General features: G+C 43.9%; 9 protein-coding genes across 11 annotated transcripts; 4 read left to right on the top strand and 5 right to left on the bottom strand.

The window, feature by feature from the left end:
- Nucleotides 1–169: 169 nt before the first annotated feature.
- Nucleotides 170–1,471, top strand: LOC108100465. Of its 2 annotated transcripts, none has more exons than XM_043207812.1 (3): nucleotides 170–817; nucleotides 871–1,005; nucleotides 1,064–1,471. In XM_043207812.1, exons 1-3 carry the CDS (start codon nucleotides 233–235, stop codon nucleotides 1,301–1,303), a joined length of 960 nt encoding a protein of 319 aa, XP_043063747.1. In that variant the 5' UTR covers nucleotides 170–232; the 3' UTR covers nucleotides 1,304–1,471. The 2 variants fall into 2 exon arrangements, with proteins under 2 accessions (XP_043063747.1, XP_017059883.2); XM_017204394.2 differs by having other exon boundaries at nucleotides 660–800.
- An 8-nt stretch (nucleotides 1,472–1,479) lies between these two features.
- On the bottom strand, nucleotides 1,480–6,075 carry LOC108100135. The gene is given in 9 exon segments (XM_017203887.2): nucleotides 1,480–1,959; nucleotides 2,032–2,536; nucleotides 2,664–2,772; nucleotides 2,833–2,956; nucleotides 3,019–3,287; nucleotides 3,351–3,431; nucleotides 3,434–3,512; nucleotides 5,371–5,615; nucleotides 5,667–6,075. Coding segments are annotated over 9 exon segments (1,947 nt in total). The 5' UTR covers nucleotides 5,722–6,075.
- Nucleotides 3,714–5,474, top strand: LOC108100464. Its single transcript, XM_017204393.2, has 3 exons — nucleotides 3,714–4,292; nucleotides 4,479–5,185; nucleotides 5,239–5,474. Exons 1-3 carry the CDS (start codon nucleotides 3,785–3,787, stop codon nucleotides 5,350–5,352), a joined length of 1,329 nt encoding a protein of 442 aa, XP_017059882.1. The 5' UTR covers nucleotides 3,714–3,784; the 3' UTR covers nucleotides 5,353–5,474.
- A 102-nt stretch (nucleotides 6,076–6,177) lies between the features above and the next one.
- On the bottom strand, nucleotides 6,178–11,259 carry LOC108100461 (sterol regulatory element-binding protein 1). 2 transcript variants are annotated; one of them, XM_017204391.1, is made up of 7 exons: nucleotides 11,060–11,259; nucleotides 8,928–10,424; nucleotides 8,060–8,865; nucleotides 7,610–8,001; nucleotides 7,423–7,549; nucleotides 7,023–7,190; nucleotides 6,178–6,890 (listed from the first exon to the last, which is right to left on the bottom strand). In XM_017204391.1, exons 2-7 carry the CDS (start codon nucleotides 10,411–10,413, stop codon nucleotides 6,525–6,527), a joined length of 3,345 nt encoding a protein of 1,114 aa, XP_017059880.1. In that variant the 5' UTR covers nucleotides 10,414–10,424; nucleotides 11,060–11,259; the 3' UTR covers nucleotides 6,178–6,524. The 2 variants fall into 2 exon arrangements, with proteins under 2 accessions (XP_017059880.1, XP_017059879.1); XM_017204390.1 differs by having other exon boundaries at nucleotides 8,928–10,421.
- A 539-nt stretch (nucleotides 11,260–11,798) lies between these two features.
- On the bottom strand, nucleotides 11,799–14,073 carry LOC108100463 (larval serum protein 2). The gene has a single exon (XM_017204392.1). It carries the CDS (start codon nucleotides 14,071–14,073, stop codon nucleotides 11,968–11,970), a length of 2,106 nt encoding a protein of 701 aa, XP_017059881.1. The 3' UTR covers nucleotides 11,799–11,967.
- A 1,163-nt stretch (nucleotides 14,074–15,236) lies between these two features.
- LOC108100243 lies at nucleotides 15,237–15,685 on the bottom strand. Its single transcript, XM_017204019.2, has 2 exons — nucleotides 15,556–15,685; nucleotides 15,237–15,501 (listed from the first exon to the last, which is right to left on the bottom strand). The coding sequence occupies exons 1-2, from the start codon at nucleotides 15,583–15,585 to the stop codon at nucleotides 15,283–15,285; spliced, it is 249 nt and encodes an 82-aa protein (XP_017059508.1). The 5' UTR covers nucleotides 15,586–15,685; the 3' UTR covers nucleotides 15,237–15,282.
- A 670-nt stretch (nucleotides 15,686–16,355) lies between these two features.
- LOC108100274 lies at nucleotides 16,356–18,290 on the top strand. Its single transcript, XM_017204059.2, has one exon. It carries the CDS (start codon nucleotides 16,356–16,358, stop codon nucleotides 18,288–18,290), a length of 1,935 nt encoding a protein of 644 aa, XP_017059548.2.
- Nucleotides 18,291–18,637: 347 nt separating this feature from the next.
- LOC108100609 (Y-box-binding protein 1) lies at nucleotides 18,638–21,978 on the top strand. Its single transcript, XM_017204598.2, has 4 exons — nucleotides 18,638–19,091; nucleotides 20,045–20,767; nucleotides 20,861–20,961; nucleotides 21,415–21,978. The coding sequence occupies exons 1-4, from the start codon at nucleotides 18,932–18,934 to the stop codon at nucleotides 21,460–21,462; spliced, it is 1,032 nt and encodes a 343-aa protein (XP_017060087.1). The 5' UTR covers nucleotides 18,638–18,931; the 3' UTR covers nucleotides 21,463–21,978.
- A 275-nt stretch (nucleotides 21,979–22,253) lies between these two features.
- Nucleotides 22,254–23,614, bottom strand: LOC108100152. The gene is made up of 2 exons (XM_017203909.1): nucleotides 23,066–23,614; nucleotides 22,254–22,933 (listed from the first exon to the last, which is right to left on the bottom strand). Exons 1-2 carry the CDS (start codon nucleotides 23,585–23,587, stop codon nucleotides 22,529–22,531), a joined length of 927 nt encoding a protein of 308 aa, XP_017059398.1. The 5' UTR covers nucleotides 23,588–23,614; the 3' UTR covers nucleotides 22,254–22,528.
- Nucleotides 23,615–23,681: the final 67 nt, after the last annotated feature.

Raw genomic sequence — 23,681 nt, 5'->3', positions numbered from 1 at the left:
TAATGCTAAGTTATTATGAAATCAAATATTAAAATCTGAACAAAAAAGCTTTTGTTTTTAGCTGGCCAAGAATCAAAACAATTTCTAAAAAAAATCGTTGAGATCACTATCTTTTCGTTTTTAAAACTATCGCTGCAACATCGATAATGGCCATCGATAATTTCTTCCATCACTATTGTGAGCCCTTCGTTATTGTCATTTTTATTTTATTTATTTGGTTTATATTGGGAAAATGAATGATTTAAAGAGGCGACCACTGCACGGCGAGACGCCCAGGACTCCTCCCCAGTCGAAGGATGAAATACCAAGTAATATTACCTTCAAAGTCGACTCGGCAAACAGCTACGAAGAAGGCACCTCTTCAGCTGGCGAACATGAAGAAAACGATTCACAGGACGAAACCGATGCTCCTGAAGACAGGGATTTGTCCCGAAGACGGAGTTTGCCAACCCCAAAACCGGAGTATTTCAGTTCAAGGCAAGAGCCCCACCATTCCTTCAACGAACCGCAGGCCGGCAATAGACTCTGTTTAGCTTTAGCACTGGCCGGTGTTTTGGTCGGTTTGTTTTTTGTCTACGCTCGGGGTTCAAATGAAATAGCTGAGAAAAAGTGTGCCTTCGAGGTTCTTCGGGGAAAATATCCCCAGCAGCCGGAGAAAGTTTGGCAAGCCCTGAAAACTGGGGTCGAGGGACTCATAAACAAGAAGGACAAGCATCCCAGTGTGTTTTTGTTTCTGCATCAAGATTCCAAACTTAATAAATTAATTAATGAGATTGCAGCTGAATCCTCTATGTGTTTTGGTAAGTTGGCTTTGGAAGTCGCATCCCATTAGTTGTTATACACTTCAATTTATATATTCCTTTTCCACAGGTGGCCCCCCGCCAGCTGATTCACATGAACAGGGAGGATTTCGGTTCGGGTACGGAAGACTATGGGTTGGCAATTGAACGTTTCAAGGCCAAAGTGAATGATGGAAAGGTTTTCCTAATAGTGAATCTCAATGAAGTGAGTGTCTAGCGTTTATGTTGTTTTGCAATACTCTTTAGAAACATTTAATTCGCAGATTGCACCAAGTGGAGCACGTGCTTTTCACACCATCTGCGATACCTACAGCCCTATCGTAGAAGATGCCGTTATCTTCCTAACACTTCGCACATTTAACACATCCGCTGTTAGCAACTCGGTTCAGTTGGCCACTGATACCCTGTATGATTTGTGGGGCAAGGAGTTGCACGACAATGAGCTGGATCCTCTTATTACTCGCGTCACCGACCAGGTTCTGCACTTGAGGAGCAGTAGCTAGGTTCTTAGTTAAAATCATCAGATCTCTAAGAAGCTTAAAGCAATTAAAAAAAGTTAAATTATCATAGGGTATCATTTCTGAATATTAAAGTATGTTTTTCTTAAGATTCGACTATAAAGTACATATGTTTTTCAAGCGTTTTATAATAAAGATAATAAAAACTGTTAAGCTACAGACTATTCAAGACCTCTCCACAGCTCTACGGCGAATATGAAAAGACTGCAGATCATGCCGAAGCACCAGAGCAAAATCAATCCAATGAAGTTATCGATGCCCAGTTTTACGGGTCCAATATCCAGATTTGGTTTCTGGGAGGCCACAATGCGATTTTGGCGATGAGCGTTCATATAATCAGCAGCGATTTTCCACTCCCAAAATTTATCCAGACCTGATGAATGCCAGGCCAGGATAAAGTCGTTATAAGCATTCAAATGTGGCCACAACCGAGGCACAAATGCAACCGTAAAGGCGAAGTAGATATCATCAACCATTAGCTTTAGTCGTTCCAAGGCGTCATTGGCTATAAGCTCAGTGTTTCCTAAATGTCCAAACTGCATACGCTCCACCACAAACCCCATTTGCTCCGTGTGCGAAAAGGCAGATATCAATTTGGCATCAAAGACTCTATAATGCTCCATCAAACCAAGCAGAACTGGCTGTAAATTTTTAAAATATTTGAGTTATGTTTTTAGGGGATAATTTTGATTATGTTTTAGTTCTTAACTTACATCCGCTGATCGTTCATCAATGGTCGTGATCCAGGCCTGCGAAGTCCCTGTCCAAATGAGCTTATGATCGAAAAGACGTTGTCGAGAGTCGGCCGCCTCCTCCAGAGTCGGCAAAGTCAGGATGGCTGCCAGTCCCCCGCTATAGACGGTCGTCAATATCATGTCTATCATGTAGCTGGCTACCAGCACAGTTCTCAGAGCGTAAGAGCTAGTCACATAGCTGGTGCTCTGACTTACAAAGAGTTTCAGTGTACTAATGCAACCGAAACGCAGGCTAGCCATCCAGGAGTTAGATTGGGTGTTTGAAGAGTGCTCCCATCGACGGGTAATACAAAGGGCCAAACTTTCGAGAAGTAAACAGAGCATCACACACAACCATAGACCGGTTTGAAAAGGACGCAGAAGAAGAGTCCAACTGATTAAGCGATTCGGAGCCGGAACCAGACAGGTGACTCCAGATCGTCCAAGAAAATGGGTGATGTCCATATACTCATATGCCTCGTACCTAGGATGCAAATTTATACCAAATTTTTTTATCTCTTGTTCTGTACATTTTAAAATTAAATTATTATTCGTAACGTATATATATATGGCAGCACTTGCATATTGAATTATAAAATCAAGATTATTACCATAAGTACATGCCTCCGACGCCGTAGTCGTTTCTTCTATCGAGAACCATGCCCACAAGTCCATATCCCGATGCATTTTGATAGATATCACCCCAGTCTGCTGTCTCAGCTGTGGTTACAATTTTTTTTGTTTTTAAAAAGGTTCTTTAATTTAAGATTTATAACTTACATGTGTCCACCTGAATTGTGCAATTATATATCTGGCAGAAAATGAGCATTAGTCGTATCTCCGTACCATCAATGGTTACTTCCGACGTATTCGTTGAGCGATCATAAAAAAACGGTTCCTTTTCCTATTTCACATAAAAATATTTTAAAATTAGTTCTTAAGTTCAAAAATAATTAAAATGCTTACATAATCCAATAGCATAAATGGTTTATAGTCAAAGATGCCGACGACTACCTCTCGTCCCTCAAGATTTTTCATTTTACCGGCCATTATACTATCCATTTCCCGATTCCAGACTGTCTTTCCGGTTTCAGCATTAAATCGCTGAAGAAGGTAAAATTCAACACATCCTGGTTTTCTATTAAAATTTCGCGGTCCCACAAATCGGTTGGTTTTTATCTCAAAAGTGCTTGAGTTCAGGTATTCTGACGTTATCAGTAAAATATTGGGTTGATCTAAAATAAATACAAATTATTGTTAAGTATTGTAGTCCTTTAAAGTTTCTGGCTACTTGGAACCTTCAAATATGTATCCAATCAAATAGTCATCTTTTTCTCCTGCCAGCTCTTCGGTGTAAACAAAAATAAACCGATTTCGGGGGATCTCCAAATGGAATAGATACTGGCGTGATAAAAAGAATTTGCGAACTCAGGAATCTGCTCCTGAAAAGCTAAAAATGTCTTAGGCAAAAATAAAAATAAAATTAATACAAGATCATAACAACATGTTACTACATTTGCTGATTCGCTTTTAAATAAGGGGTTCTTTGTGATAGTATCGATTTAAAAAAAGGGTTTATTACTTTAACGTAAATATATCGGCAGCTGCTCCACTATCGATATCAAACTAAGAAAAAGAAAATCAAACGGTTGCTGCAGAAAGTTATTTAGATTATAACGGAATGATTCACTAAATATACGACGTAAAGTTGGTTATTTAAAATTGCGGTAGAATGGAAAAACTGGGGTTGGGGTGTCCGTTCTCATTTCTGGGCGGTAAACCGCAGGACTTGAGTGGGGGACCCGGCCTCCTAGATCTGAACTACGAGTGCTATTTGGAAATATTTTCCCACCTAAGTGCTCTAGAGGATCAGTTAAATCTGGGCCGTGCCCATCCGGTTTTTCGGGATGTGCTAACGGACGTTCTGCGACCGCGGTACAGGAAAATCAATGTGCGGATTCTGAAATCCCTTGCGGATTGGGAATTTCTACTGAGACTGTGCGGATCCGAAGTGACCAGATGTGATGTGCCCCATGGCCGCTGGGATGAGCCCTTCACATACCCCTTTCTGGGCCTCCTCGGACGGCACTGTCCTAATTTACGACAAATAATCGTAATTTTTATGCACGCCGTAACAGAGACCCCGCCGGAAACAAGGGAGAGAGGCCAAATCATGCAGTTGCTCCTCGAGTTACCTAGTCTAACCAATCTTACTCTGATTGATGCCACATCCGCTCACTGTAAGTAATCATTTTTTTTCGAAAAATTAGAAACTTTTTAACGAAAAAATCATCAAAAAATTGTCTTGTTTTTGAGCTTCTTTGAGATTATTTAACAGAATCTTATAAAACTCTTTAACTCACGTTAAACCCAAGAAAGAACTTAAGGACACCTTTTTAAATTAACTAAATCTTCATTCCATGCAGTACGTCAATTGCCTCAGTTTCCTAAGCTGGAGACCCTTGACCTGGATGGGATCGATCCTAACCTCAGTGACTGCGCCTTCCAGCAGATGTTCGACAACAAGGACTCCTTGAGACGGCTCATTCTAAACTTTGGCAGATACAGAAGGCTATCCCACCAGTTTTCTCTTTTAGCACCAAAATTTCCCAACTTGGAGCACCTTACGTTGGAAAACTTTGATTACACCTTTCACGAATTGGGGGACTTTAAATCTCTCCAGTCGCTTCGTTTGATCTCCCGCTGGGTTGCGGAAGTGAGCAATGACTTTTACAGATCAGTAGTTAAAACCACTGGTAACCTTCAAAAGCTGCAATTCATATCCGTTCGTGTAAGAGGCGACCAAGTGCATCATATCCTTTCAATTTGCCGACTGAGAGCTCTTGACTGCGATAACTTTCCAGCTCAATCGGTGGACCAGTTGGGTCAGTTAAAAGAACTGGAGTGCCTGGCTTTAGATTGCATTGACTCACTGTCAAATGGAAGTAGACAACTGTCATCTTTACTAACCAATTGTCCCAAGTTAAATCATCTGAAATTGGGCAAACGTTGGCAAATGTCACCCGCTGAGCTAAACAGATTTCTAGAAAATGCTCGGGACTTACGATCGGATCCAAAAAATAAACTCTCAATCACCATTGATTTCATCAAGGCATCGGATACTCAAGAAAAGGTATTCAATTTAATTATATATTATTTATGGGGTGTAACTATTTTATTTTCCAGTTTAAAAAATTGGTGGAGAATCAGGATCTTTTACGGATTTCCTTCGAGGGAGCCACCTGTCATCATTGTCAACCTGATACCCACTCCAAATGCGATACTATCTTTGACCAGTAGTATTCCCCATAAACTTACCTGACAGTGGGAACTTTCTATGGCCACAGTCAGCCTTAAAATCCAATCGTTGATGGCGATTCCTTTGTCCTCAAACTCTAATCGCTTCCTATTGTAATCATAAACATCCTTGCTGTCAGATAGGTTTAACCATTTCTGCGAGTCCATGATAATTAATGGTAGCGGTTCAACCGCTTCCAGACGAAAATCAAACGATGGATGCCATAAAATACAAGTGGCATGTAAATCCGTAAAGTATTGCTGAGCTAATTATAATTATTAAAAGGCTTCTGCTTTTGTTTAATATATGAACATACCAAGAAAACTTAGAACTGTACTCCAATAGCTTGGCTCCACTAAAATATTGGTCATTTAAAAACTTTGTGATTTTGCGTTAAATTTGAAACACGCTTTAAACTTAAAATGACCACATTTGCTGTACAACAGTGGATAAAAAATAATTAAGAATAGGTTTTCTGTTAATAAGTAAAAAAAAAGGTTAAAAAATTGTATAGTAAATTCAATGTATATGTCTTGTGTGTCCCAAATTTGTTAAGAATTCAGTATTTGTACATTTTTGTGCTGTGGTTATTGCTTTTATAACTGATTTTTGTTTTAATTTTGTAAATATATTTATTTAAAAATTAATAAAATAAAGTGCACCGTTGGTCTAAAGCAATCCCTCCGCTGACTTCAAATGACTGAAGCCGTCGTGAAATAATGTATTTTATAAAGGAAAAGTATTTACTGTCGATTTAAATAGGTCGGTCTTCCATACATTTATTTAACAAATTAAGTGCATGCAAAACCAGTAAGAACGCATTGTGAAACTGTTAAAATATTTATTGGTTTAAATATGTTTAACCTGTACGTTATACATGTATATTAAACAAATACGAATTTCCATATTAAATTAGTTTTGACTTACAATTTAAGCATATTTGGGTGGGGTGAAAAAAGAGGAGAAGCGTAAATAGAAGAGGCCTGGAAAAGGTTTTACTTCTGTGGGACAGAAAATACGGTAATAAATTACTGCAAATTAACATCAATTTCCATCCCTTCTTGTTACTTATGATTATATATATTTCCTGATTAACCTAAGCTTTCACGCTACCAATGCGGGAAAAAAGGAGAAAAGCGTGAATAAAAGCTCTAGTAAAGGTTCCTTTCCTATCCTAAGCTTTCACACTGCCAATGCCGTTGCCCAGCGACTTCATCAGCTGGTAGCATTCCTTCAGCTTTCTCTTGTCGCCCACCTTTTCCAGGGTCTTGGCCGCCTCGGCCAGCATGCCAGCACGCTCGCCCGGTGAGCTAAGCAGGGCGGGCGGCAGATACTTGCAGGCAACGTACATGGCCGATGCCCGCTCGCGCTCCCCGCCTTCGAAGTTTTGGTGCCGCCGATCCTTGCTGCCGCAGAAGATGGACGAGTGGGCGTAGCGCGATCGGAGACTCCTGTCCAGAAGCTGTTGCGTTGGACAAGGCGAGGCTCCGGCCATCAGGCGACAGACTGCCTCATACAAATATATTCTTGATTGGGCGTTCTGGAAAGGGGGATCACACGTTAGAATTGAATAGAATTGTTTCATAAAAAGAAAATCTTAAAGCTTTAATAACAAAGCATTTTTATCTCCCGAAAATACCACAACATCGGTCTTCAATTTCTTAGAACCCACCGGTATATTTTCCACAATGCTGCGCAACGAATTCAAATCGTACTGGAAACTCTCCAAAACATCACCGGGAACTTGGTAGAAGCCATCATCTTCTATATTCATGTACTCCAGCTCCCACAAAGCAGTCCGTGTTTCGAGCAGCCAGTCACAAGTGAGCAATTGGAATAACTGCAACGTAAAAATTGATACAAGTTTATTAAAATGTGTCTCTAAAACTTGGCGACTTTTGCCAGCGACAATTGACGTTGTTTGTGAAATGCACAGAGCTTGCACTGAAGTTGTATTGCCTGAAGCAATTGGGACAGACAATGCGACTACAATGCACCTGCGTGTCATCTCCGTTGGAAGAGTCCTCTGGCATTCGGTCACCATGAATTTGTCAGGATGCAGACTTTCTTACCAGCTTTATGCCTTTGGCGTTGGTTACTCGGTTGACAGTTAGACATTCTTGGAGCTGTATACTTGACTCGTTGCACAGACTGTTCACCGATTGTTTGACCACTTTGTCCAGAGTGTTGCCATTGTTCCTGCAAGAATAACTTAATAAGTTGAAGTATCTTTTAATACAATACACAATATTTACTTACATTAGTAGTATAGTCTTGGCACGGAGCACCGCATGCAAAGCCCTTGGCAGATGATCGTTTTCGCTGCATTGCTGCAGCTGCTCGGGCATCTGCTTCACGCTGTCGTACAACTGCTCGGCCAATGTGTCTTCGCCCAGGAGCCAGTGCACTGCGATCTCCAGGACATTTGCCCACCACACCACATTCAAATCGCGCTCGTCCTCATCGGCCCACAGTGTATCTCTCAGCAGCGAGGTGTATTTGAGAACATTGCTAACTATGGTGCCGCTGTGCTGCTGTTGCTGCAATTGATCCGTTTCTCCTCCAGTAGAAGATGTTGGCAAACCACCCGACTTGTGACCAGCTCCCACTAGACATTGAATGGCCTTGAACAAGAGATGTTCGCGGTATTGCTGTGGAATAAGAAATACTGGTAATCCTATGATCTCGTAAAATTTAAGGCAAACTCACCTTTATGACGTGGGCAGCGGGGTCACAGGGATTCCTTAAACGGGTGAAAAAGCCAGACTGCTCGCCGGAATCGTTCAAATCGTAGCTAAAGACGTGCGTGGTGCAGTAACGATATCCATAGGGACTAAAGGCCCAACGCAACTCCTGGGTTTGCTCAGCAGCACGTGTGCGACCGCATTCCTGACGCGCCCGGCTCATATAGTATCGAGCAAAGAGCTGCTGCAGCCACTTTGGCGCGCTTTTCTTCATTCGCAGTGCAGTCATTACATGGATGCAGATGATCTCGCGCGGAGTCAGGAGATTGTGAGCCACTTCAGCCATGTTACTGGCGTAGAGGGCCATCATGATGCCATTGCCGTCGCCGCGGCTTGCGTTTCCAGTCAATTGCAATTGATTCAGTCGGTTGAACAGTAAAGCCAGTTCCCGTGCCGAAGCCAATGACTGTTTCCGACTCGCCGCATTGCTGAACAGTCCTCCAGAACGACGCGATAGCACTCGACCCAGCCAGAGGCGATGGAAGAGGAATCGCATAAACTGCCAGGTGGTCTGCAGATAGCACTCCAACCGCGTGGCCGGCAAACTCAAGCCAAACATGTGCAAACAGTTAAGGTAACCGGCGTACGCCTGCGATGCCTGTCCTTGGGCGAAGTGCGAGTCAGCGCGTTGCTTGTACTGCCAGTAGGCGTCCGTCTGTGTATCCAACTGTGGATCGCCGTAAACCAGTAGCTTGATCAGACAGCCGAGCATTAGGGTCAAATTCAAAAGCCAAATCCAAGAGAATTGTTGCCAGCCAGAAAAGCCATCACCTGGAGCAAACAAAATATGGTTAAATTAGTTAAGCTCTATAGAAGCTTGACGACAAAATTACCACCATCCACGTCGTAGGAGAGAATGCGTCGTTGACCGCTCAATTCGCCAATGTCGTCATTACTGTCGTACTGCCCGCGCTGAAGGAAATTCTTGAAAGGATTGACCGCGAGTATAGCAAACATAAACATGCACAGTCCGAGCCGAGAGTGGGCCGCCATGCCCCGCATGGAGCTGGGCACGACGGGCAGTTGTTCATCGCCACTGCCACTGCTACAACTGGCAGTGGATCCGCCGTACGGTGACGGCGGCATGGAAATGTCCGAGTGAATGGGCGAAAGCGAAGGATCCGACTCGTCGCTGTGGGGCGGTGTGAGTCCCGCATCCGTGGTGGTGGTCAGCGAGCTCTCGCGACGCTTCTTGGAGACTCGTCCCGTCCGCGTGCCCAGTTGCAGCAGATCCTTTACCTTGGAGCCGTCGCGGGCCATCAGTTCCCTCTGCAGGCGTTGAAGCTCTGCCTTCAGATCATGGGTCTGTCGCTGTAGATCACGAATCTTGTCGATAGACTTCCGCAGCACTGCGGATTTGTTAAGCTTGGCCTGCTCGCCCACCACCAGGTTCTTCAGCTCATTGATCTTGTCATTGATCGAGGTGCGATAGCGCCGCTCAATCGCGTTATGTGCAGAGCGCTTCACCTCCTTCACTTTGGGTTGCACCCGGTTGATGGGCATCTTGCCCTGAATCTCAGTTGTGTCGCTGGAAGGTGCCAGCGGTGCCACACGTACTTTGCTAGCCCGGCTGCTCGGCGGTGAAGCCACAGGTGGCGATGTCTTTGGACTTGCCACAGAAGTCGGTGTCACCGTGGTCGTCGTAGGTTTCGATTCCATTAGCACGGGCATGGGGGAAGCCGAGGTCAAAAGTACAGGACTTGTGGCCATTGGCTGGGCGTACATTATGAAGGGTTGAGGATGCTGCTGCAAAGCCAATTTAGTCGCAGCCGTAGGAATAGGCTGCATGACATTGACATTCTGCGGCGATGACTCCGCCGGTGAAGTTGGAGGGGAGTTGGTCTGGTAGATAAAGCTGTTGCCCAAAGCTGGGGTATAAACGGGGGGCAATCGTAGTGCGTCCATGTGATGGATGGTGGCCGTGGGTTGGGCGGCCTTTAGAAGCGTCGGCTGCTGCTGCTGTTGCTGCTGGGGGAGATTATAGTTGGAGGCCATTAGTGGATCCGGCTTGTAGACCAGCAGTGGCGGCTGTTGCTGCTGCTGCTGCTGCTCCTCTTTGATATGCACTGGTGATGAGTGTTCGCTCTTCACATGCGCTTGCTGCTCCATCGCTGTCGGTTGGGGATGCGTTCGAGGTGCATCATCCATTTGCAGCATGTTGTACATTTGCGCCGGCTCTAGATCCATTTCGTTGAGCAGGCTGTCCAGCATGTCCGAATGCAGGACCTCATTGATCATGTCGAAGGCATCCTCCGCCTTGAACAAATCCATGGACTCGTCCAGCGGAGCGTCCATAAAGTTCATCGAATTTGTGTCCATCGCTGATGCTGCTGATGAAAACAACAAAAATCTTGTGCAATTAAATACTGGCGGGACCAATTTGAGGTTTGTTTATTAAACTTCCAAGCGGCGCAATTAGACGACATAAACAACTGTGGGACAACAACAGGTTGTGTAGTGAAAAAAGTTTTAGTTCTTTTTTTAATACTTAAAAAAAACATTAGCTATACGCTTAGATAATCTTTACCGCAGAATAAAAATTAAAAACAAAAAAAATTTTATAGTACATATTTAAAATACAAGTTCTTTATGTCTAAACAAAAATATTTGGTACATAGATTAGAATTTTTTACAGACATTTAAAAAAACGAAAGCAAAATATTAAAAAATATAAAAATATGTTTTTCGAATGTTATAAATTCCTTTCAATTTCATCATTACACATGGCCCACTGTAAACTTTGCACACACACACGTACAAGTGGAAAAGCATGCGTAAGCGCTTTCAACCAATCAGAAGGCTCGACCGGATCATACGATGTTTTTAGTGACGCCACACAGATTTTGAAGACATTATTTGTGCATTTCCACGAAATAAAACGTTTTTTTAATGATTTTTCAAAAAAAAATCAGTCACACGTTATCTTAATCATAAACCACTACCAAGTTAGTAGCACCTTTATCACCTTTTATCTGTTTTGATTCACTTTTGCTTTGAATAATTCATTACTGCTTGGCAGCCCGCATTGTATTATGATAGTTATTGTTTAACACTTGCTGTTCATATTTGTTTTCGGTTTTTGTTTCGTGTATATTTGTTAAATTGATAAACAATTGCATTTCACCTCCGACGAGAAAACAAGACCGATTGGGCTTTAAGCTAATCAGCTGGGTCATTAGCGTTGCCAGATGAAGGGAAATTACCTGATTGTTCTTTAGTTGACACCGCCGATCTATCGATTACCTAACTCGAAGATGGTCACACTGATTTATTTTACGTTACTTCAAATTTTAAAAAAGCTTAAAATAGATTGTTCCTAAAATCAATCAATTAATCTTAGCTATTTAAAATTTGTACTTAAACTGTCACTGGCATTCCGAGCATTAGGTTCACAAAACACTGTTACTATAATACATTTTAACTTATCTTGAATTCTTTCGGAAGCAGAGTGTTTAGATTCTACTGTATATGTTAATATTATTAATTTTAATCAACGCCATTATTATTTTTCTTCTTTTCATGTTTAAAATTATTTTTATTTTGATCAGTATACTTTTCCAAAGGTCATTTGAAAATAAAAAAAGCGTTGTAAGGTAACTAACAACAGTTTTTCAGATACGTTTATTGTTGAACATCCAAAACTGCGGACTATACGCTGGAACAAAAGTTGATAGTAATATTAAAATAATTAAAAAACTATAAACTGTTGTTTAGATACGTTTATTGTTGAATGCCCACAAGGTGGACTGACAAGTTAAGGCAAAGCCGAGTTAAATTACGTCTTCTATGGGGGAAGTGGATGTAGGCAAAGAGTTAACATATAAGGTTTCTATATCGTCAGTTCGTTGGGGATCATATTCGTAAGGGATTCGTTTAGACAACGTTGGTGTGCTCGTCGCGGTGGAAGATCTTCACGTCGACGAACTTGAAGTTGTGCACATCGAAGTAGTAGTCGTGCTTCACCGGTCGGTTGAAGGGGAAGCCGAAGGGCAGGGCGTCCACGTAGCGGGAGCCGTGTCCCACGCCGCAGCTGACCACCGGATCGTAGCCGGTGAACTGGGCCACCTCGGGCTGATGGTACGGGTAGACCATGTAGAAGAACTGGAACATCTGGCCGCCCTTCTTGCCGCGCGGCAGCATCATCCTGTTGGGCACACCGCAGTGGGCCTCGGACATGTCCAGCTTGAACTTGTAGTCGCTGTTGGTGGCGTCCATCAGCTTCTGGTAGAGCTCCAAGTAGGTGGTGCGATCGTTCACCCAGAAGGAGAAGTCACCGCTGGCGCGCTTGATGTGGTTAACGCCGGCCTCCAGATGCACCTTGAAGTGCTCCAGCTCGAAGAAGTTCTGGTAGTTGTGCTCCAATGGGATCTCGTGTCCGTGCTCATCGTACTTGGGTCCAATGAATACCTTGACCACGGCCTCCTGGGCCTTGTCGGCGGTCACGTCCATGGTGAACTCGAAGGGCTTGTGGTTGAGACGCTGCTGGCGGGCCTTGATCGCATAGCTGGCGCCCTTGTAGTGGGAGTTCCTGCCGAAGTTATACAGCGGATCGGTGGCACCCTCAACGGCGGGCTCCACGTTCACGGCATTGCTGATGTCCGAGTCGAAGTACTCGAAGTAGGTGGTCAGGCTCTCGGGCATGTGAACGGCATCGATCTGGACGCCCTCGAAGGCGTAGTCCTTCTTCTGGTACTCGGGATAGGTCTCCATCAGATGCCAGTAGTGGCCCACGAGGGTCTTGTACACCTCGTAGAAGATGGGGTCCCGCATCGAGGTATCGTAGTGCATGAACAGACCCGGGAAGCTCTCGTCTCCGTTGCCGTAGTGGTGGCCCTCGTTCACAATGTACCTGTAGAGCTTGTCCAGGCTGCCGTAGAACTTCTTGTTGACACTGTCGGCATTACCCTGGATGATGTTGCCCAGGATGTTGATGGCCTCCATGTCGTACTTCTCGTTCTTGTGGATCCAGTCCATCACGCGCTGCGTGTACATCTCCACGTGCTCGATGTTCTCGTAGTTGCTCTGGTGGTAGAAGTTGTGGTGGTTCTCCCGGTGCCACTGGGGCACTCCGTAGTAGCTGCGCAGGTTGCTGGCATAGCCGGATTCGGCGGGCACGTACATGTTGAAGGCGGGCACCTCGCCCAGATCGTGGGACAAGCGCTCCAGGTACCAACGGGCCAACAGCTGCCAGTGGACGTACAGGTAGAGCTCGCCGCGACGATCCTTGTTCAGGATGTGCTCCTCGCCGCCCTTCGTCCAGAACGGATAGTCCAGGTTGAAGTAGTAGTAGAAGGCGTTGAAGCCGACATCCTCGAGGTAGTAGGCCAGATCGTGATCGTAGTTCAGGGAGCCGTGGGCATTCGAGTAGTTGGCCTTGATCACAACATTATAGATGTTGTCCATCTGCTTGACGTGGTGGAAGCCGTGCATCTTGTAGTGCTCGGCCCATTCCAAGGCCTGGCTGTCGAAGAAGCTCCACGGGTGGATCTCGTAGTGGGCGGGCAGGACGACTCCCTGCATATCGTCGCGGAAGAGGCTGGCGATGGTGAAGGCGTAGACGAACATCTGCTTGTTCACATGCTGGCGGGCCCAGAAGACGGCGTGCTGGAAGGTCTCCCAGTTCTTGGCAAAGTAGAACAGGCGTACCAGACCCACGACATACTCCTCGTGCTTCTCGTACATCACCGACCAGGCCATGTCATCGGTGAACGGCTGGTGCTGCCACAGCTCGAAGAAGTGCTCCAGCATCTCGGGGTGCACATAGTCGGCCACATGCTCCCACGGCTTGTACTCCACGAAGCTGCCAGCGAATGGGTGAACGAACACATCGTCTTGGTAGAGGTGCTGCAGGATCTGGAAGACGAAGTTCTGCTTCACCAGAAAGTCCTTGTCCGCCACCTTGGAGTCCAGGTGCTTGGCCTGGCCCAGAACGGCCAGCAGAGCCACCGTAACAACTGCGATCGCCGTGAACGACTTCATCTCGAATCGATTCGAATCGAATCATACTGCTGCACTGGCTTAGGGCCCCTATTTATACCCCAACCACCGAGATCCGATCCGATTGCACTGCGGTTAATGACCGGTCACCTCCGTAACCTTGACACTCCATCGCCGGATCTGATCGGCGCCTGGCATCCAAGAATCGCCAGATGAAGAGGAGAGAGCCCATTGCAGAATCCAAAATTGCAGGTGATAAGACGCAGATTAGGCAGGCAATCGCATACCAAAAGACATTATCTAAATTCAAGAATTCATTTATTTCATTTTTAGCCACCTGAAATATTTATTTTCAAGATTTGACAAACCACCCAAAATGTAACTTCTTTGAAACGTCAATGTCTTAAGTATCCTTTTTTATCAACTACAAAACATTTTAATTTGCAACCAATACCTTTAAAAAACAATTAAGTAATACAAGGTTATCTAAAGAATGTCTTTAGAAAATTAATTATTTTTTATAAACCTTCAAAGAATCTCGTTTAAATTGATATTGAAAGTTCAAATCCACACTTTAATAACTTGGGAGACAACAAAAAATAATCTATTTCTTAAGTCACACAAATAATGTATTAATTGTATTTGGTATAACCAAATTCATCTTTTTGAAATCAAGCTTAAGAGGATCTTAATTTTTTCTGTGTAGCAAATGTTTTTCTTATTTAATAATCTTTTCGATTTTCTATATATTAACAGGTGACAGGCCTCTTTTCAACCCATTTGGTAAGCGATTAAGATTACATTGTGGAGCGATCACCTGTCGATTAAGGTGTTACTAGGCAGTTTTTTGATAAGCCTGCAGTCGGCTTTGTTTGCCGGGTCAGCAACTGTTCAGGCGCATCTTTATCAACCGATGCTAAAAATATTCCAAATTGCAAAACACGGAGCATTAATCATGTTGCTGGAACAACAACTCGTGTAGACAACAAAGAACAATGGACCATCAAAAGTCCAAACCAGAACATATCGGAATATGTCTGCCCCTCTTACATCTTTAGCTTGCCATCCTCAACAAACCTAATTCATATATGTATTATAAGGCAACAGATGACATTGCAATCTAAAACTGATACCATTATTTTGCATTCGCACACTGGGCAAACAAAAATATAAAAACTGAAATAGAGAAAATAAAACAGAATGAATATTTGTTAAACATTTAAATAATTTTGTATGATTTGTACAAACACTTTATGAAAAGTAACCATTTCGAAGAACACTACTATCCGAGTTATTTGGCGGTTGGATACGAGGTAATTGGCGAGCGGTCTCCCGATTTCGACTAGGAACTTTGTTCAGGATATCCCTTGGATGCTCCGCCCTTCGGCTTTGAGACGAAGCTCGTGGCCCCGGAGTTTTATAAAATTCCGTTGTCCGCCGACGCGGATATATCTCGCATTGGTTCAGGATCTATAAAAGTGAAAATGAAAAAGCTTGTTAATATATTAGAATAAGTGTACATACTGGTCCTCTAAATGTCGGATGTTCTGCCATAACTTCACCAATAAAAAACTAATTTAGAAATTTAAAAATTTTTTTTTAAATTTTATGAAAATTTCTTCAACACGCTACCAAAGGAATTTTGTAAATGAAAAATAAATGAAATTTTAACGGAGGCCTACTTTTAAGTGATTTTTTAACAAAAAAATGTAATGTTACTTAAAGTGCAACAAACTGGAATTCTTTAGCAACATTACAAACTTATTAAGCTTTTCAGTTTTTAAAAATATTTTTTTAGTGACTATATTTACCACAATGTTATTTTCTTGAAATAGGGATTGCAGTGTTTTTCACAATGACTTTAGATGTTGATATGATTCACCTGTTAGACTTGACTATGCAGATTTAGAACAAACAACACCTTATCAGTTTAAGTATATAATTAACCCATAAATTAGTTCAGGTGATTAGTTGCTAAACAACAATATTTCACATAGAAACAAAATCTCCCTTATACGTAAAGGTTAACTTATGAACTACATTATCTTTTATTATTTTTTAATTATTTGTTGTAAATTGCATTTCGTAAAATCTCTTAGTATATATTGTTCTTATAAAAAAGTTTTAATAAATCATTTAAGTTAAAAACTTTAAATAAAACTCATGCAGAAAAATGTATTTCATAGTTGCACCCCCAATAAATGGCGCTTAATGAACTTCTCACGCAATGTAGCTTCTAATTGGGGATTACGACTCCTCAGGGAAAACTTTTACTAGTTGGTGTTACCAAAAAATGGTTTGCCTTTTTAGTTGCTCCCTGAAACATGGAGTCTTCAGTTGTATTTTTGCTCTTGATTTTCCTCCCCGGGATTTTTTCCCTGGCGGAGATTGCTTGTCGAATAGCCGTGAAGCAGAATGTCCAGGTGAACTACTTGTACCGATGTGTCAGTTGTCCAGCGACCTTAGATCCGGAGTACTCCACTTTGGAACTGGATTTGTATCGCTGCATCGCCAGTCGACTGCCAGTGGTCACACGGAACATCGAGGCTCACGAAGTGGAGCCACTGCGTCGAACGGACAGCCTGAGCATCTTTCACATTCCAGCCGGCGAGAAGGGAAACCCCCTGGTTCGTCGCATAGTGGACATGTTGAATCCCCGACAACCACGCAAACACCTTCATAAGTATCTATTTATTTGGCCCAATGCCAAGAAAGATCAACTACTGACTCTCTTTCGCGGCTGTTGGTCCAAGAAACTTCTCTACGGATTAGCTTTAACCCGTGAACAAAATGGCATCTTTGATTTTGATCCCTTTGCCGTGGGAGGTCTTCAGGTGGTGCAGCATTTGGAAAAGGATATTTATTACCCACACAAGTTAAAGGATTTGAGGGGTTACCCCTTGCGCTTTTCCATGTTTAAGGATCCTTTGACGGCCTTGCCCCAAATTCCGGTGGAGACAGCAGGCTACAAAAAGGTGGACGGAGTGGCTGCCCAAGTGGCGGCCAGGATGCTGAATGCCACCGTGACCTATGTCCTGCCAGCGGATAATGAATCCTATGGTCGCTGTTTGCGCGATGGAAATTTCACCGGAGTCACTAGAGATTTGGTGGCTGGCCTCACCCACTTTGGACCGAACTCCCGCTTTGTATTGGATTGCATTTGGCCTGAGGTAGAGGTCCTGTATCCTCACACGAGAAGGGTGCTCTACCTGGTGGTTCCCGCCTCCGAAATTCTTCCGGAGTATTTGATTTTCGTACGCGTCTTCCGGCGCTCCGTTTGGCACCTTTTGCTTTTCACCCTTTTGGTGGTGGTCTTTATTTTTTGGCTTATGCAAATGCTCCAGAAGAGGATTCCCCGGCGTGGAGTTACCCAGTTTGAGGCCACCTGGTACGAAATCCTTGAAATGTTTGGCAAAACACATGTGGGTGAACCTGCAGGAAGGCTCTCGTCCTTCAGCTCGATGCGGACTTTTCTCATGGGCTGGATACTCTTTAGCTATGTCCTGACCACAATTTATTTTGCCAAATTGGAATCGGGATTCGTGCGGCCAAGCTATGAGGCACAAGTGGACCAAGTGGAGGGTCTGGCGCATCTGGATGTGCACATCTATGCGGTGACCACCATGTTCGATGCAGTCAAGCCCGCTCTGTCGGAGCACCAATTTCAGCTGCTTGAGAACCGAAGTCGCCCTTTGCCTCTGGGATTAACCACTTCGTATTACCATCTGATAGTCAGTCGAAGGGATCGCCGGGCATCCTTTCTAATGCGAGATTTTCATGCCCGTGACTTTCTGGCCCTCACCTTCAATTCACAGGCGGATCGCCCCGCCTACCACATCGTCAAGGAGTACCTGCGGTCCATGCTGTGCACCTACATCCTGCCCAGAGGTTCACCCTTTCTGGAACGATTTGAATCTTTGTTTTCTGGTTTCCACGAACATGGATTCTTCGAGCACTGGCGCCAGATGGATCTAATCACTAGGGATGGAACCTCGCCGAATGCCGAGGAATTTTTGGAGGATCTAGGCGATCAGACGGACACAGATCCAGGATCCAGTGAGACAGTTAAGCGAAAGAAACGTGTGGTCCTTACTCTGGATATCCTACAGGGTGCCTTCTATCTTTGGTCAGTGGGCATAGGAATAAGCTGTATAGGATTTATAATCGAGCATTCTCACAATTTTTGGATGCAAAGAAGCATACGAACTTTAGCTGATAACCCTAATTCCTTTCCTAATTCCTTAATTCCTAATTCTTAATGAAATATTGTTTTTTCCCTTTGAATTTTAACCAAAAAGTTGATCTTTATATTACCAAAATTTTTACTCAATTTATAATACATATTTGTATGTGGTTTCCGATTAAAAAAAGGTTGATTTGCAAATTTACTTTGAACTTATTTTTTTGTTCTCGAAAGGCTTAAACAAATTTTATTCGCTTTAAGAAAATATAAACATAAGCGTTTTTAACCCATTTAAATTTAAATCCAACGACTTCTTAACAGTACTGTTGAGAGCCAACAGCTTGCGTCTAACAGCACTCTAGTGACCGCTGCTCACTTACATCGACAGCACCTATCGATGGTGGAGTGCAAGCAACCCTGACTACGGCTGTCATGTTACACTTCCGGAGCTTGCGAACAAAATAGAATCGCCTAAGGCAAAGAAAACCCTGCGAGTGGCGAGTGTTTTAAGATCACACTCACAAACAACATCCAAAGTGGTTAGTGGCAGTTGAGAGAGTGCCCGAGAAGACCCCCGAAGAACAGCAGGGAAAACGGATATTTAGTGGCGGCACTCGCAACCACACAACACCACCACCAACAGCAACAACATCAGCAGCAGCCTCGCTCGCTTTCCCGCTTTTCGTTTAACTAAAATAAAAACAACCAAGATAAACGATGGCCGATGCAGAGAATAAGCCACTGGCCGCTGAGCAGCAGCCAAATCAGCAGGAGCCGCAGAATCTGCAGGAGCAGGACCTCGAGCAGGAGCCGCAGGACGAGCAGCAGCTGCAGGGACAGCAAGGCAAGCCCGCTCCGCCGCCTAAGGAAGTGATTGGTAAGACCAAGAAAATAACTAGTGAGAATCGGAAACAGTGAATTTAAAAATCTAAATCTGAAAATCCCAACCCATTTCATTCATACGCGAGAACACATGGCGGCTGCTACAAAAATAGCAACGAAAAAAGGAGAAAAAAAAAAAACATGCCTCCCTGCGTTCGTGTGTGTGCGTGTTTGGGTCTTAAAATATACGCGCGTCGGCCATTTTGTGCGGCTAAAGGCAGAGCGCATATATGTACGTATATATACAACGTTCGCGCCGCCGGCTAACCAAATTGAAAATGCTGCCTTTTGCCGGTCGTCTGTCTATCCAACCAACCACCCACCCACAACCGTCCCCCGGCGTTTCGTGCCCCCCTCTTCATCCGTACTTCCCCCCTTGATGTACACCCACACACAGGCAACCAGGGCAACCCAATTTGTTAATGCGCGCGCAGCACGAGTGCGAACAAGACGGCAGACAGCCGGTGCGGGTGTGTGTGTTCATTGTTTTGGTACATCTATTTGTACACACAGCCGTATAACATGCACACCTGGCTTTAAGGCGATTCAAAAACACGAGACCAAATGCAACTGATTTACGATATGATCGGAGGACTTCACCAATCTCTCCTGTTGTTTTTAAGAATTCTAGGGACATTATGTATTTATTTTGACGGCCTTCAACTTTATTATCTTTCAAAGAACATAATTTAAAATTGTAACGAGCTTAATCATGACAGGTGTAGCATATCTTATTTCAAAAGAAGATTTCGGTAAATTAATTCTTTCGCACTCAAAATTTCTGATCTTTCACACGTTTTAATAAGTTAAGAAACTGTGTATTAATTGTTTTTAGCTGCGCATTTAAATTGTTTTTTTTCTATCTTTTTTTGTTTTCAATAACTTTTCAATATAAAATCACTCTAAAAAGAGAATTGTGGCGGTAACATTTTCCCTTACTCTTTACAGCCACCAAAGTCACCGGTACCGTCAAGTGGTTCAACGTGAAGAGCGGCTACGGCTTCATTAACCGCAATGACACCAAAGAGGACGTCTTCGTGCACCAGAGCGCCATTGCCCGGAACAATCCGAAAAAGGCGGTCCGCTCGGTGGGCGACGGTGAAGTCGTTGAGTTCGACGTGGTCATTGGCGAGAAGGGCAACGAGGCGGCCAACGTGACCGGTCCGTCCGGCGAGCCGGTGCGGGGCAGTCAGTTTGCGGCCGACAAGCGCCGTAGCTTCCGTCCCTGGATGAAGAGGAACCGCCGCAAGGACGGCGAGGTTGAAGGCGAAGAGCAGGAGACGCCGGCCCAGCAGCAGCAGCCGCCGCCATCGTCCGTTGACGGGCAGCAGCAGCTGCAGTCCGGCCCGCGTCAGCCCCGTCAGAACTTCCGTCGCGGCCCACCCGGTGGACCGCCCGGCGGACCTCGTGGTGGACCCCGAGGACCGGGCGGACCTCCTGGTGGCCCCCGGCGTTACAACAACTACTATCCGCGTCAACCGCGTCGCGGCCTAGGCGGCGGCGATGGCAGTGCCGAGCCAGGCGTTCACGATCAGAATCCGGAGGGTCTGCAGCAGGGACAAGGACCGCGTCGCGGACCCGGTGGCCCACCAGGTGGACCTCAGAGGCGCTTCTTCCGACGCAACTACAACAATGGACCACCACCACCACGTCGCGATGGCGGGGAATACAGTGAGTATTAATTCAGTTAAAGTCAGATGAAATCGTTTAACTTCTTCAATTATAAGATCCTTTCGATTCTAACATATTATTATCTTCTTAAAGTTCAAGGTCAGGGACCGCCACGCCCTCAACAGCCACGTCCACGTCGCCAGAATCGGAAACCAAATGGCCCTGGCGGTGGTTTGGAGCAGCAGCCACAGCAGGTAATGAACTAATCACCACAACCGAAACAACTGAAACATCTTCGCCAAAGTAAAACTACGATAACAACATCTGACTAGTAAACATCGGCAACAGCCAGTGGCAGCCATAACAACAAGGTCTACATGGGTGGTGGCCACTTAAAAAAACGAAAAACTAACTAAAGTGCACTGAAGGTGCATTCATAAATAACCACTAACAACAACAGCCACTCGCACTCACACGAAAAGCAGAGAAACAGCGAACAAGAGGAGAAACCCTAACACTTAACTTGGAGGCTTTGGGTCTAACATTCATTTAATTTAGTTACCTGTAACTACTAATTGGCTAACAAAAACACACACACACATTTAATGTAAAACCGAAACCTGCATTTTACTTTTAACGATCGAAATTTTAAGTTTAATTATCATTATGATTTCTACCCCTCACCATTCCCAAAAAAATCCCCTTAGAACGGCGCTCAAGAGCTGCAAAATACAACCACAGAGAGCACTGCATAAAGAGGACCGTCGAACAGTCGTAAAACATCAGCAGTAGCAGCAGCACATAACAGCAATCGCAGCAGCAACAACATCAACATCAGCAATCGCTGCAAATTGGAGCAACAACATCAGCAAATAGCGCAGCACTTTGCTTATTGAGCCGCCGCGTTTTTTTCGGTTTGTTTGCTTTTTGTTTTGTTTTGTAGGGCAAGAGTGTCAAAAGACCGACATACACCATCCAATATAACAGCAACATGAAAACCACAACCAAAAAAAAAAAATTCTAAAACCAAATTCTATCATGCCTGGCCTTCGAAAATTGCATAAACGTCGAATTGTATTATATGAACCACATCAACAAAAATAAATTCAAATACGCTCAGCAATTAGGCAGCAGCGCCTACATACAATTACCTTAATGTTTATTTAAAACTTAATTTATTTTTGAAACCCCTCTCGAACGTTGTTATGTTGTGCGTTACGCGAACCTTTAACATTAAGTTTCTCGTATTAAAGATCAACATTTCACATTTATACCAACTCGCAATTTTTGTCCCACTTATACATCATCTTAAATCGAGAAATACTTAAATCAGGCGGAAGCAAGCCCCACTTAAAGCATCAAGAAATAAAAGCAAAGCAGAGCAAACAAACATAAAAATAAATCATGTAATTCACAGCAAACAAACAACAAAAAAACTGTAAAAGAAGCAAAGCAAAAAAACATACAACAAATGCAAGATGGCAACAAAAGAAAAGTAAAAAAAAAAACTTTAAAAACGTATTGGAAAAAATAAAAAAATTGAAAAACAACTTTTGGTTTAGTTTGTCTTAATAATTATATTTTAATGGCAAGTCTAATACGAAAAAAAATGGGACAAACAAAATCCTTGAGAAGCTTATTACAATATTTTACCTAAAATTAATAAAAGAGGAAATTAACTAACTTGTCTATAAATGGCGACATTTTGATGTCTATTAACTCACTTTTTTAAAAGACAACTAAATTAGTTGAGCAAATTATTTTATCTGTAGTGTAATTAATTTTTTAAACTAAAATATATATTGCTGTTTTTGTAAGGTGCTAGAGGTTTGAGGATAGGGATGTGACAGTTGAAATGTTGAGTCGTTCTAGACGACCTAGGACGAGGAGCTCGTCAATAGACCGCTTGGCATAGAACTTTTGGTCCTCGCTTAGTCGGAGAAAGGCGTGAGCCCATGATTTGGCATAGGATTCAGCTTCGGCCAAGGCGCTGGCATCGAACTGATTGCAATTTCCCTCTGATTTCGCCTCGACTGTCTCATGGTTATAGTCCGGTGAGGTCTGGTGGATATCATTTAGGTCCAACTCGATGGGTACCTGTTCCTCAAGTTCTCCCGTTTCTTCTCCGCCCTCTTCCGGTTCTGGTTCGACCGATAAGTTCTCCTCGGAGAATAGTTTTAGCAGGGGTCGGGAATTAGATGATTGGACCACACGCTCGGCTTCTGACTAAAAATTGAATTGAAAATTACAGTACAGAATAAAAGTAGATGAAGGTGAAAGAATTATTATATGGCTTAAAAAAATTAGCCAGGCTGTGACCATATAAAAATAATTTCTTTCCTTATTCCACCCACTTACAATATGCTCCACAAGACACTCTTCCTCCAAGGGCACCTCTGTGTCCTCGTCCAGGTCGCTGTACTGGTTGTGGGGAGTTACTTGATAGAACTGGTCGTACTTGGTGGCATATGTTGAGGGTCGTTTTATCGACGGTTTCTGGATGCGATGCAGCGCCTGACTAGCGGATTTAGAGGCGGGGGCGTGTCCCTGGGGTAGACTGCTCTCGGTGAGATGAGCGTTTTGTTTAAGATACCGCACGTGGCATTTGTGGATGCGAAGGTTTGAGGTAGTTCCACCGGTGGACTGCATTACCCTCTTGCAGCCGGTGCAAAAGTAGCGCCATCGCAATTTGGAGCCATCGATCGATCGTTCTATTTCCCGGTAGACATTCCATACGGAACTGCGCTTATTCTTTTTCACCAGTCGGTACTCCCCGGTGTTGATCTTCAGTAGGATGTCCAGCTGCGCCTCTGTGCACTTTTCCTCCTCCTCGGGGGTGTTTATTATAAACATATTTTGCCTCGCAATCCTGATGCTCATAGTAAAACACAAACAGCCGGAGCTAGAGATGGATGCCAACATCGATGCTTTTAAAACATCGGGTAATATCGATAATTCTCCACCTCTAGCCAGA

Source organism: Drosophila ficusphila, unplaced genomic scaffold (assembly GCF_018152265.1).
Source record: "Drosophila ficusphila isolate 14025-0441.05 unplaced genomic scaffold, ASM1815226v1 contig_286, whole genome shotgun sequence".
Classification (NCBI taxonomy): Eukaryota; Metazoa; Arthropoda; class Insecta; order Diptera; family Drosophilidae; genus Drosophila; species Drosophila ficusphila.
Note: the sequence above shows the minus strand (reverse complement) of the source record. Positions and strands in the feature narration are given on the sequence as shown.